Raw genomic sequence first — 14,814 nt, forward strand, 5'->3', positions numbered from 1 at the left:
TATCTGGATCTGATGATACCCGGACCGAAGATCAATCTTAGAAAATACAGTCGTACCATGCAACTGATCCAACAAATCATCTATACGCGGCAAAGGATACTTATTCTTAACAGTAACTTTGTTCAACTACGGTAATCCGTACATAATCTCATAGACCCATCCTTCTTCTTAACAAAGATCACTGGGGCTCCCCAAGGAGACACACTCGGTCTAATAAAATTCAGACTGGACAAGTCTTCAATCTGCTTCTTTAACTCAGATAATTCCAACGGTGACATCCGGTATGGGGCTAGAGAGATAGGCCCCACACCAGGCAACAAAGCAATTGAGAATTCAATTTCCCTCTCTGGCGGAAAGTGCAGAATTTCATCCGGAAAGACATCTTCAAACTCGGAGACAACATGGATATTAGATATTGGCTCCTTATTGATACCAACCAGACCTCCCAATAGAATAAACCCGGAATCTCCTTCCTTCAAGGCCTTTACAACCCGAAGAACAGACAGATAAGGAGACTCTCTCTCTTCATCATTAGAGGAGACAAAAATGGTCTTACTGCAGCAATCGATCTTCACACAGTACTTAGACAACCAATCCATTCCCAAAATTAAATTCACAGAGGCAAGATGTAAGACAATAAAGTCAGCAGAATACTCTCTACCATCATACTTGAATTTCACGTCTTTACAAATATACTTTTCATCAAAAACACTCCCCACAGCCGTAACAATACGCATAGGAGTTCTCATTTTTGTCACAAACAGATTAAATACTTTAGCTACATAATCAGCAACAAAAGAATGTGTGGCACCAGAATCAAACAAGACACTAAGCATTTCATTATGGATAGAAATCATACCTCACACCAAACTAGCGGACCTCTCAGCCTCTTGCTGAGTCACTGCATACACTCGGGCAACGAGAGGTAGAAGAGGTAGAGATGGTTCCTCAACCACAATAGGAGCCGGAATAGCCTAAACGGTAGAAACTTGACCCCCATTAAAGGGATAGTCCTTGATAAAGTGCCCTGCTTGGCCACACTTATAACACAATCTTTGCTCTTTTCTGCACACCCTAGAATGAGGCTTACCACAAGTAGCGCACTGAGCAACAACTTTAAAATTGCCGGACTTAGAATTTCCAGCCTTTTTGAATTTGCCATCTAACTGTTTTACCTGCAAACCTTTACCTTTAGAACCCCCGGTAGTGTTTTTAGGACCAGGATTAAGAGCAACTTGGTCCTTGTTCTTTTTTCGATAATACTCTTGGATATGTTTACACTTCTTGATAAGTGCAATAAAAGTGTTAGAAGAGTTTCCTGCAAGTTTTTCATAAATATTATCATGTAGCCCGCTTTGAAACTTAAGCGTCAGATCTTCCTCAGTAGGCGGAGCTCTCTGGAAGTGAGAATACTTTGTCAGCTTGTTAAATTTATTCAGATATTCGTCAATGGACATTTGACTCTGTTTCAGGTCCTCAAATTCTCCCTTTTTCCTTAGGCGGGCTTCTTCTAGAAAATATCTCATCAAAAAGTGTCTTTCAAATAAAGGCCATGTGATGGCTTAACCCTGACATTCCAAGGGTTGACGAGTATTTTTCCACCAGTCAGTTGCATAACTTGCAACATATATGAAGCACATAATAGTTTCTGCTGATCATCACACTCCATAACTGTAAAAATATGATCTAATTCCTCTAACCACTGAATCGCAGCAATAGGATCAATGCCGCCTTTATAATGTGGTGGTGCATGTTTTCGAAATGCATTTAGCATTCTATCTCTTTGATCTCTATTGGTGACTGGCAGCCCCACACCACCCCTGTGACTGGACGCTTCATTTAGATTATTATTTTCTTCACCCTCCTCTACATGGAGAGAATGAGGGGGAGGAATAGGCTGTTGTGGCTGTGGTAAAGGCGGTTGCTATGGCTGTGGTAAAGGCTGTTGCTGTAAACCTTGCCCACCAGCCCTCACCTCGGCTAAAAGTAATCTCATCATTTCAACATTTGCCAATCTATTTACTGTCAACATATCTTGATTAGCTTTCATTATTAATTCAAGTTCCTGCTGTCTTGTTGCAGCCATAGTCTGCTGCAATGCAGTAAGAGCCGTCAACATAGGATCCGGCTGCGAAGTACTCCCTCGACAATTTACTAGTGGCCTAGCCATAACTGCTAAAGTAGGATCTTCCTGGTCAACTGGAGGATCAGGAGTCCCTCTTGGACGAACCATAATTCTGCATATTTTACACAAAAGAATGAGTTAGCTATTCTCACTCAATGATCAAACATGCATATCATAGCACTCCAAGAAGACACTCAAGAATATCATAACCCAATATCTTATGCAATATGTCATGGACTTTCCTAGAGAAACAATTCAGCATTAGCAAACAAGATTCTAAATTGTGCTCGATACGAAAGACAATGACCATGCATTACTAACTTAATTATAAGAAATTTTTACTCTATTCTTTTATGGTATAAGATAATTCATTAGAACTATTACTTAAAATTGTATAATTTTATGATCTTTTTTATTGTCTTTTGTAAAGCCATATTTACAAAACTTATACTAAATCACATATAATGTGATATCTCCTGGAGAAGACAAAAATTTCTCTCCATTTGGATTGCTCGGATATGTATAGGAACTTATTTAATAGTTAGTAATGATTATTTTTAATAGTTAGTAATGATTAATTAATACTTTGTTTACAAAAAAAGAAAAGAAAAGAAGTAATGATTAATAGTTGAAGTTATCTATCCAAATGGACGTTATTTAACTTTCATTTGCATCATGGTTGTATCCTTGTATATATCACATATGCATGCACTCAATTATACAAGGTTAATTGGTACCCGCGATAATGATAGCTAAATTTTACAAACTAATTGGACTTCGTTTCCATCGCTAAGTAGGGGAGTTAAATATGCAGTTACTATATGCATACGAATGAGACATAACAGATACTGCAAATGGTCCATATATTAAGCTAAAAGTAGCAAGCAAAAGGGTAAAAAAAAAACGTTCATGTTTAGTGCGTGGCAAAGAATATAGTTGAAAGTAAGGAAGCTTTGGGCGAAATCATAGAATATTTCATTATGTCATTTGTTTGGTTTCAAACATTATTTATTTTGTAGTATAATTTCACCTAGTAAGCAAACCTTTATACTAAGAAAGTTTACATGGAGGAAGTGGTGGCCCACACAGTCCAGGATTACCCACAAAAGCTGACGTGTCGATAATGGCCTTATGCGGAGGGATACTTCCTGTAAGTGAGTTCCATGAAACATCAAACTCCAATAGGCTCTTCAAATTTATGACCTTTTCTGGTATGTTGCCACTTAACTTGTTATTTGAAAGATAAATCTTTTCTAAAGCTTTAGCATCACCAAGCTCTTCAGATATATTCCCAGAAAGTTGGTTTCCTGACAAATATATTGTTTCCAGGTTGATTAAATAGCCTATGGTACGTGGAAATCCGCCTGCAAATTTGTTATTTGAAAGAAATAAGTCAATTAAACCGGTTAGATGGCCAATTTCAGAAGGTAACCTCCCAGTGATTTTGTTGTTCTGAAGATTTAAGGTTTGTAAATTCCTGAGCTTTCCAATGGAAGAAGGTAAAATGCCTGTTAGCATGTTTTCTGATATCCTGCAAAACGTTAGAGAACTAAGGCCCCCAATTGAATTAGGAAGGCTTCCTGTAATCTTGTTTTGCATAAGATCCAATGTACCTAATTGTGAAAGACTACCAATTGATTCAGGAATACTTCCTCTAATCTGATTACCAGAGAGATCTAATTCTTTGAGATTTCTAAGATTTCCAATGCTTGCAGGAATACTACCACCAAATTTGTTTTGATGAAGATCAATGTTTGTGAGAGATGTCAAGCTTCCAATAGAAGATGGAATAGAACCAGAAAGTTTATTCTCAGACAGACCAAGTCCTGAAAGAGACTTCATAGATCCAAACAGAGATGAAGGAACATTGCCAGATAACTGATTTCTGTCAAGGTACAATGTTTCAAGCTTGGAAAGCTTATTGAATTCTTCTGGTATACCACCTGAAAGCTTGTTTATGAAGAGAGAAAGTTGTCTCAAGTTAGATAACTTGGACAATTCTGGAGGTATTGGACCATGCAACTCCTGCAGACCTCTGAGGTCCAAAATTTGTAGATATGCTAAGTTTCCAAGATAAGGTGATAATGTTCCCGACATGGATGTTACTAGGGGAAAGCCATGCTCATAAAACATGCCAGTACGAGTGACATTAATAACCCTGCCTGTGGAATCACATGTGATGCCTTCCCAATCATGACAACAGTGAGAGGAAGATGTCCAAGAACCCAGAATGTTTGAAGGGTCCTGGCTAATTCTGCTCTTGAATTGTAGCAGTGCTTCTTTGTCCACCACATGACAAGCCTCCGAAAGAAGACAAAGTGAGATAAGAGATGTGAAAGAGATGAAGAGCATGAATGACATGAAGGATTCACTTGATAATTTGTATGTGGCCATTTTGCAAATGTTTTAAAATTTAAATGGTTGGTACTTGGCAGAAAACTCTCTACTCGGTATTTAAAGAGTTGGCTTGTGTATGAATTATGAATAGTTGTGACGAATCTTTGTATTATGTTTATAATCACCAAAATTTATGAATGAAATTGATTATCCATGGAGTGCGTGTATGTATGTTAATGCGGTTTGCAAAAATAATTGAAAGAGTAAAGTAATTTTTGGGTCCGAACAAAAAAACGGTTCCCATTTTAATACCGAGTTCTCTAAGAAAAATTTAAAGTAGACTCATTTAGTTGAAATAGTGGTCCTCACAAATTCAAAAAAGATTCATATTAATTTTTCAATAGTACTAAAATGAATCCATTTTGAATTTCATAGGGATCAAATTACTAAAAAAAATTTATAAGAAATTAAAATGATGATTGTATTTTTTGTTAGAACCCGAAAGACTTCACTCTAATTAAAAAGCGAAATTTCTGATATTTACTAGAGAGCTCACGTTTCATGTGACGTTCTTGGAAACTAGTGCCTTAAACACTTATTGGTTAATTAATTTCAACAATAACTGAAAAAGAAGACGGTATTACGATTCTCGGAACTCAGAAACCTTTAATAATTATAAGCAATATTCATGTTTCCCAAGTCTCTCTGCTGTTTCTTGGCGGAAAATGACTAGGATTGAGCCAATGAGGTTTAGCATGAACTAGAAGTGCGTCTACTTCTTATTACCCAAGTTTTGGAAATTTATCCCCTTTTAAATGCTTTTTATTTACTTTTAAGAAATATATATTAATGTTTAAGCGAAAATGATAAAAGATTTACCTAGTTTATTTGTCATATCATCGTCATTCAGGGCATGTTTGGTGCATAGTATAGGATAAGGCCTGATAGTATAAGACCTGATTGTATAAGACCCTGATTGAACTTTAATACTATCAAGCGTTTGGCATGGTATTGTATAAAATAATATATTGCATAAGATAATATCATCTAGTATTTGATAATACACTGTATAATACTATATATGATAAAAATAAATATTTTTAATAAAAATATCCTTTAATAAAGAATTTATATAATTCTTCAAAAAATGTCATATGATATTAATTTTTATAAAAATTTATTGATCAGTGTGTCAAAATATAAATTAATTTTTATAAAAATAAAAATATTCAATATTTTAAAAATTAATATATTGAAAAATAAATTTTTATTTTAATAGATTAATATTAAAGTAATATATTAATTTTTGAGAATTACATTGGTGAACGATGTTAATACATCAATCTATTATCAGGTCTTATCCCTCACCCTTAGGCCGGATTAAGTTATACATCGTTTTGATGTATTAAGGGATTATGCTGTATAAGCTTATACTATACGGTGGTCACACCGAACAACTGAAAATGTCATAACATATAATATAAGCTTATACTATCATATCTTATACGTCACATCAAACATACCCTCATATCTTTAGTTAAAGGTCTGTTTTCAAGTTTATGCTATAGTAAATTTTGGCACTTGCTAAGTGATCCGAACCATACCAGTGAATCGAACCGGTTAACCGAAAATCAGTCCGTACATTAGCTCGATAATTCCCTCAAACCCACAATAGTCAAAATCAAGGTAAATTTTATTCAACAAAACTTAGGCTAAATTATACATAACCACCTTGTAATTTAATGTTTTTTCAAAAAATCACCTTATATTTTTAATTAAAATAAATGATCCACTTAAACTTTAATATTATAACAATTAAACATATTTAATAATTTTAAGATAAAAATACCCATCCTCACCATCTTCTACCTGCCATCAGTCACCACCCATCAAGTTTCATCCAACCAAATCTTTTTATAATGACATCGTCTTTGTATTCCATTCTTAATTTCTACCACAACATTTATCGTCAATAATGTTGTTTACCTTTAATGAGATTCCATCATCACAACTTCAAACCTTATTCTTCTTGCAACGACGGAATTTCGCTTAGAAGCTTACCATCAACTTCTCTCACCCTAATAAATTTGATGCTTGCCATGGACTTTTAAATAATTGCGTCATCCGGACAAGGGCAAACAAAAATTTAAGGCTGGATTACTTTTGGTTTCTTAGAAGGCATTGGAAGAGTAATGTTGCTATTGAAGAGTCAATGACCAACATAGACAGGAGTGTTTTGGTATTAAAAGTGTTAAATATGCTTAATTGTTAATTTTAAAGTAGAAGGAGGTTAAGTATTTTAATTAAAAGTGCAAGATGTACAAGGTGATTTATGTAATTTTATTAAGCATGTTAGGAATTTGGCAACAAAACCAAGTTGATAAATTAGTCTCATGCTCTCATTCTATTGAAAATGAATAAGTTTAGTGAAGGTATCATTTAAAGTCATAGTATTAAGATGGAGGCGTGAAGATAGTAAAATTTCCATTTATGAGAACCTATTTCATCTTTTATTTGTACTTTAATGACTCACCATGATCAAAATTTCATCGTAACTAAATAAACATTAGGCATATCCCTTGCTAATCCCCAACTAAATGTAAATAATGTGGTTTCTTAAGCTTTAAAATATTGTTTTTTGGTAAAGAAATTTGCAAAACTTTACCACATCTAAGAGGCAACTAAAATTTGATATTGTTATCAAAAAAAAATAAAAAAAATTTGATATCGGTTGAAGAAATGTTAGATTGGATATCACTTTTATTGATGTCAAAATCACGTAGAAAAGATGGCTAAACAGAGAGTTAGATTTGATAAAAGAGTAATCCTCTAGTTCTCAAATATAATTAGCAAAATAACAAAATTCAACTCCTACAATAAGGGTGTGCATGACAACCTTCCTGGAATCAATTTTTTTTAATTTCTGTTCCCGGGAACAAAAATAGATAGAAAACTCGTTTGGTAAAACCGGTTTAATTTTTTGTTCCCGAGATGAACCGCTTTAATTTTTGTGTTGGGGAACAAAAAAAAGAATAAAAAAATTTCTGTTTTTTTGTTCCGAGCACAAAATGAGCCACACTTATTTCTCTCAATCACTGTCCACCACTATCATCATCATCACCACCACCATCATCCTGACACGACTACCGCCACCATCGTCGCCATCGCCGTTGTACCACCAATGTCACAACCACCACCACCCCCACCACGATGATTGTGCCACCGCCACCATCATCACCACCAGCACCACCATCATCGCAGCTACTGTTGTCACCACAACCACCATCCCCACTGCCACCACCACTTCCACCACCGTCACCAACCACCATTATCATCGTCTCAGCCACTGCCATCAACATCACCACCATGCCATCACCATGCCATCGCCATCGCCACCGCCACCAACCACCATGACCATGCCACCACCACCGCTGCCACCAACCACCTCGTCGCAGTCATTGCCACCACCAACATCGCCACCACTATGCCACCACCATCACCACCATTACCACCACCATCGCCATAGCCACTTCCATCACTACCACCATCACCATGCCACCACCACTACCACCACTGCCGCCACCATCGCCCCCGCCACCACCATCACACCATATGGAAAGGAAAGTGATTATCTGAAAAAAGTTTATGCTTAATAGAAATTATTTTTTATTATATTATTTTTGTGTTATCAAACGCAACTCTCATTCTCAGAATAGAAATAGAACATGTTATCAAACACATTTTTTTCTCAGAAACTGTTCCAAGACACAGAAATAGAAAAGAATTGTTTCTTTTCAGAAACAGTGCTAGAGAACAGAATGGTTGTCATGCACACCCTAAGGGTCTTAAGCACCCTTTTATAGATAAATTATAAATCAATTCAAAATTTAAAATAGTAAAATAAGAAAAATTCCTAAAAATAAAATAATGGTAATTACCTTCTAAAAATAAATAAATTACTACAATTAAATCATTCAAAATACATCCAAAATCTTGGATCTCAAATCATGCCAAATTTGTTGATTTTCCATTTTTGGAAAACGTATCACAATCATATTTGTTGTTTCATTTGGACTTGGATTTCATCGTAATTTGTTATATTCCCAATTACTGTTTCTTTGAACATGCGCATCATACTGATTGGGCCATAATTCAGGTTGACTCCAAACTTCTTGAACCAATGATTGAGCCATATGCAATGGGCCAATTATAAGTGCATAATTCTCCTCTACTAGAAAAATATTTGTCCTCAAATCTTCTTCATCTTCACTAATATCAACATCTTTAGGTAAAAATTCAATTGATAATTCTTCCTTTATTAGATCTTCATCATTAGATTCTTCATCAGATTTGTCAAAGATTATATTAGTATTATAAATTGAATTCTCGTCATAAGGTGGATAATCATAATAAATGGGATCATCATCATAAACTATGTTATGATCATGGACATCAAAGTTAGGAATGTTGAGTTGCATCTCGATATCTTGAAAGGTGAACTGGTTTTCAGGTCGTACTCCCCAATTTCATCATTAGTTTAGAATCCCAAAGGATTGATGTTCTCCTCTTCGTCATCAGTTACGTCATCTAATTGCATTCCTTCTTTGGATTGAATGCCCAACTTTGTTCGCTAAGTCGCCGCTCCAAATCTTGAATTTTCATGCTCTGCTCCTCCATAAGTTGTCACTCCAAATTTGGATTTTCTCGTTATACGCTCGCATAAGTCGTCGCTCCAAAGGTGAACTGGGCACAAATCCAAGAACATCCACATAAGGATTCTGTTCAAGGACCCCATCGTATAACTCCTGGGAAGCTTCATGGTGCCTCTCCCATGGATGAGACGACCCCATGGCAAAACCCAACTGGAACTCCTCATGAGCCCTATCCAGCGGAAGTCCCACGTTTGGATCATCCTGGTGCCGTTTCCAGAGTCGGCCCCACAGCAAAACCCGACCAGAATCCCCAAAGGATATCTCCAGCAGAAGTCCAAACCAACACACATCTACTGGCCAGAGGTCACAAAATTTCACACAACATGCTCCAAGCATGTCACACAATCAAGCAATAATGCATGAACATACATATTCACACAATGTCCGAAGGCACAAAATCCAACCACAACCTTCCACTAGGTGTGGTGGAGCACACAAGGGACTAAATCCAAGTTCCAAAGGTTTACCTCAACTCCGAAGACAAGGCTCCAAAACGTAAGCTCCAAGCTTAGTCCGTTTTTATCGTGTCTGTGAGAGACAACCTAAATGATCAACAAAATGACCATCAATACAATTTCAATGCAATCAATTCACTTCACACAATTCATAACCAATTAGAATCACTTAGGCCTCGGGCTTTTTTTCAATTTAATTCAACTACCTTGACTCATTTAGTCATCAAACTAACTCACCAATCCCACATTCTATGCATCAATATATCAACCATTGATTAAACCACAATTTCACATCAATTTTTCCCTCCAACACTCTATGGTTCGAAACCTTCAAGGAAGCACCCCACAAGATTTTCAATCCAATTCAACACTTACACAAGTCATAAAATCCTATTATTAACCTATACCAATGGTCCATAATTCAATTGTTCAATTACATCACATACCAATTTCATAAAGTCTTGAAACTCATCACAAATTTGCCTTAGTTAAAATTTTCACATCACCATAAATTTTATTGCATCAATCATCATCATTTATCATTCTAAGCATTTAATTCCAAAGGAGGCATACCATTTAATGCTCCTAACTACCATAACTCAACTTACAACTTCAAAACCCTCATCAATATTATGATCTCATTGAAAACAAAGTGAGAGTGAGAAATCTTAACACCAATAGCTTCCTAAGGTCCAAGGGGATGATCTCCAAGCAATGGTTCAACACAAAAAGCCCCAAAAATTCTCCAAAAATCCTCAAAATTCGTGGCTGATTTATGGCTCTATCTCCCTCCACAATGCTCCCCACAAGATGTACACTACATGAAAGTCATTCACAAGAGTGTGAGGAACAACTTTGTAGTTGAGAGTTGTTCCTAAAATGGCTAGAAATCAAGGTTGTAGAGAAAAAAGCTCTCTTGCCCTTAAATGGAGGAAGGTCACAATGGAGAAGAAGAGAGTAGGACAGAGAAGATCAGATTTTCAAATGAAATGGGTTCACTTAAGTCACTTAAACCCATAGGTGGGTCCCACATGCGAATTAACTTTAATGAATCACCTAATTTAAACAACAAATTTATAACCTGCGTATTTTTCTCGTTCGCGTCATATTTTTGTTTCCTAAAAATACTGATCAAAATTTCATGCTTATCGGTACATTTATACTGTAGTATTTTACACAGAGAAAATCACTATTCACCAAAATTTCCAAAACTTGCCTATCCACTTGATTTTTCGTTCTGAATCCCTTTCTGGCCTTATTTTTATCATTTGAGACCTTCTACTCAATTTTCATGCTTAGGGATACGTGTTTGGTAAATTTACCATTTTGCCCTTTTTACATATTTCGGCCCTAATTTCCGGATTTTCACTAATTCTACCCTTTTAACTCACATTAGCATATATAATTTCTCATTTAGAAATACGAGGTGTTATACTCCTAATCAAAGCAAAGGTAGCATATATCCATATACACATTAGCAAAAATTATTAGACCAAATTAAGCTTGACCAAAAAAAAAAATACACCCAAGTCAAAGCTAATATGATCTTACTAAAGTTTTAGCAAAATACAAACTAAAGCCACACCATAGTTTCATACAAAAAAAAAAGCCACACCATAGTAGCTCCAAGACTAAAACCACAATTGTAGCAAAGTACACCGTAATCTAATCTAACCAAAAACACTCGATCATACATTCAAAGTTTCTTATTGAATTCTATCTAGCCCTGCCTTTCTCCTATCAATACACAGAACAAGTGTAAGAACCCACACCGTTAATTAAGGAAGTTAATTAATTAATTGTGTGAAATTAAAAAATAATTCCATAATTGACCCTAATAATTATGAGAAGGATTAAATAATTATAGAAAGTATTTAATAATGCTGAAAGTCGCTTTTCTGATGAAAAGTGTAGATACTGGTTCTGCTACTCGTTATAAATGAGTATCGCTGAAGTATCCCGTAAAATTATGAAAAGTATGTATATGTCACAAGAATAATACATAAGATTTGTAAAACAAGTTTCAAGTTCAAATAATGAGAACTGGTGCCAGAACTGATATTGGCCATGTAAAAGCGCGTACCGGAAAGGTGCTGCGAAAAATAAAATAAAAATATGACAAATCTTAGAAAAATGTGTAGGTTCAGAATCCTAAGTTTGGGAATAAAATGCTAAGCGTAACTATTAGCGCTTATACAGTGTGATTAAAATTGATACCCCTATAAATATGAGGGCACATGTCCCTAGGTCAGATTCTATTGCATGTTGCGCCTCTTTTCTGAAGTTGGTTGCCTCCCAAGCTTGTCACCCTCTCTTATCCTCCATTTTTGTGAGCAAAGAGACCTTTTCATCCATTAAACATTCACCTGTGCACCTTGAGATAGTGTGAAGTGGTCTTGTGAGTGGGTGAGACTTCCCTTTTCTGAATTCCAGCTTCTGAGTGTGAGGTGTAGGGGGCTGACATTGTTATGTGGGTTGAGGGAGCCATTGTCATGGAATTTTGTGCTTCAAGGTGTGACCTTTGTAGAGAAAGAACCCTCCTTGGTGTGCCATTTTCGTACACTTGCAAGTCAGAACCTTTGGGGCTGAAGGGAGGCTCCAAGAGCACTTCAAGCTTATGTTTTGAGGCTTTGGGTATGTTCCCTACCTTGATCTTGAGTTTTAGTGGTTTAAAGGTTGAGCCTTGGCATGTTAATGGGTTAAACAAGTAACCAATCAGTATATGAACTTAAAAGAGAGTAAAAATTCATGCTTTAACGTTTAGAAGTGTTAAAAGTGGAACCTTGGAAGTGATATCTCGCGAAATGCAGAAACTGCATTCTGTCGCGAAATGCAGAAACTGCATTCTGTCGCGAAATATCCGAATATTGATATCCGGATATGGGCTCTGTGATATCCGGATATTGATTTCCGGATATGCCCCCGACATATATCCGGATATTCTGGGTTTTTGAAGAACAATAGCTGCACTGTTCATACAGAAGGCTGTTTTGGGTTTGTGGACCCTAGATTGATGAATTGTGACTTCTGTAATGATTAATCTAAGTCAAAATCTAAGTGATTAAGGGCTTATGGCTTTGTGAGAAGCCTAAAGACTTGAAACGTAAAGGAAAGGCGTTGTCGTTTTATCGTATACCTGTTGAGTATGATTATTGATATGATTGTTGGTCCAAACAGATTGTGATTGTGCTGTGTGTGGACTTCGAGCTTGGTTGGATTCTTGGTTTGGATAGCTAGCTTGAAAGGTAAGCTTTCGTGTCCTCGATTTAACCATTGTTTGTTCCACCATGTCCCATGGGGGATGGTTTATAAGCATGATGTGTTTTCATGTACTGTTTTATTGAAATGCTATGGAGTTGTTAAGTGCAAAATGCTTATGATATGTATGCGGTGTTTCGCCTAGCCAGGAAGCCATGGGGTGGTCCTGGGGGCGGGTACAGCATGGGCGTGTACTGTATGGGTAATAGACGTATTCCTGCACTTCTCTAATCAGTAGAATAGTTATAACACACATGACATAATTATCTGTTGCATTGCACTGGTTTTGGAACTGATATTGAATTACTGCTTTTAGAACTTATATTGCACATGTAAGTGAGCTTGGGGTGGAAGATCCTTGAGGACCCCTTGTCTTACTGAGATTTCTATTTAGAGATCTCACCCCACGTTTGGGGCGCTTATTTCAGGTTCAGGTAATGCGGGGGTTGTGACCTCCAACGGCAGGAGGCCGGAGCTTAGCTGATTTATATGTTGTTATGCTGATTATGTTGGATGCTGGATTATGCATGTTGCTATTTGTTGTTAGCTTTATGATTTTATTGCTATTGTTGTTGATACCTTGTTTGGCTTTGTTGCCTTATTTGGTGAGCATGGGAATTGTCCATGCAACATTTTTTGACTATGTCTTACTTTAGCTTCGAGTTGTAATAATGTATCGGGATTATGTCCGGACTACATGTTGTAGTTCCGTGATTTTAGATACTCACAATTATTTATTAATGAGGTATTTCAGGTAGCTGTCTTTTGCAATTTACATACAGGCGATGTTTTTACGAAATTGATTAAGTAATCAACTTGGCTAAGTTTAATGACGTCATAATTGAAAAGAAAAAGATTTTCTGCACATTTTATTAAGTGTGGCTTAATACGATGACATGTTAACAAACCAGGTATACACGGGACGTTACATTTTATGGTATCAGAGCACTTTCTAGGGAAAAACCTGTATGTATTGCAATAACTTAGGATGTTTTGTTGCGAGTCTGTCTTTGGGTTTGCTCTGAGAGGGTTTTACTATGATAATGCATGTGTGACCACATTGCATGGGCCTAATCAACTTATTCTTTGTGTAACTTGTGCAGAGTCATGGTAATTCCTAGGAGAAACCGCGAGACGAACGAGGATCAGCCGGATCTTGTCCTGACTGCATTGGCTGAGATGCAGGTGTTAGTATATGGATGTCCTAGAGACAATCTTTTGATTAGATTAGGACATAAGTGGACCTTTGTATTGTCGCAAATAAATAAAAGCATTCTTTATCCTGTTTCATATTTTGTCTCGATATTACTGTTAATATTATATATGAGTAACTGGATAAACCCCTTGGAATAAAATAGGTATCTCTTGAGTATATGTGATGAGATCACGATCATGAGGATTCAAGCATACTGGATGTTTATTCCTAATTTTATGTTCCTAGTCTAGAGACACTGAGAATGGGGATCAGTGATCTCGGGTAAGACTAGCACGACTTATCTACTTGTATTCGGATGCAAGGTAAAGACCTCATGAGCTACAGATATGGAGATGTCTTAGCTAAAGTCGTGGGTTGACCTATAAGGGTATAGCTCGCACTGAACAGACCCACAAAGAGACTCTATGAGGAAATCTCACTGAGAGTATCATTAGAGTAGTCTCTTTATATTTGGGTATGTCTTTCCTTAGACCAGAAGTTATTACCTAGACTGTGTTCTAGAAGGCATGCTTTGACTGTTTACCTCGTCTGCCTGAAACATGGAGACTCATAGGTATACTGTTGGGCTTGTCCTGAAAGAGCATAGGGCTAGGGTGATAAGCTGAAGGAATTCGTCAAATCTCTGTGAGAGATTAGGTTATTTGTAAACCGGAGAAATCAGGATGACATTTACAGGGACTCGGGAATCTATGCATAGTAAAAGAGATCATG

At 36.5% G+C, this 14,814-nt stretch overlaps 1 protein-coding gene across 1 annotated transcript; it reads right to left on the reverse strand.

The window, feature by feature from the left end:
- Nucleotides 1-860: 860 nt before the first annotated feature.
- LOC133301617 (probable leucine-rich repeat receptor-like protein kinase At1g35710) lies at nt 861-4,519 on the reverse strand. The gene is made up of 5 exons (XM_061501261.1): nt 4,141-4,519; nt 3,213-4,068; nt 1,957-2,237; nt 1,074-1,318; nt 861-974 (listed from the first exon to the last, which is right to left on the reverse strand). The coding sequence occupies exons 1-5, from the start codon at nt 4,517-4,519 to the stop codon at nt 861-863; spliced, it is 1,875 nt and encodes a 624-aa protein (XP_061357245.1).
- Between the last annotated feature and the right edge of the window lie 10,295 nt (nt 4,520-14,814).

The sequence above is a fragment of the Gastrolobium bilobum genome, unplaced genomic scaffold (genome assembly GCF_033153095.1).
Source record: "Gastrolobium bilobum isolate Gb01-03AN ecotype WA unplaced genomic scaffold, APGP_CSIRO_Gbil_v1 utg4620, whole genome shotgun sequence".
Taxonomy (NCBI): Eukaryota; Viridiplantae; Streptophyta; class Magnoliopsida; order Fabales; family Fabaceae; genus Gastrolobium; species Gastrolobium bilobum.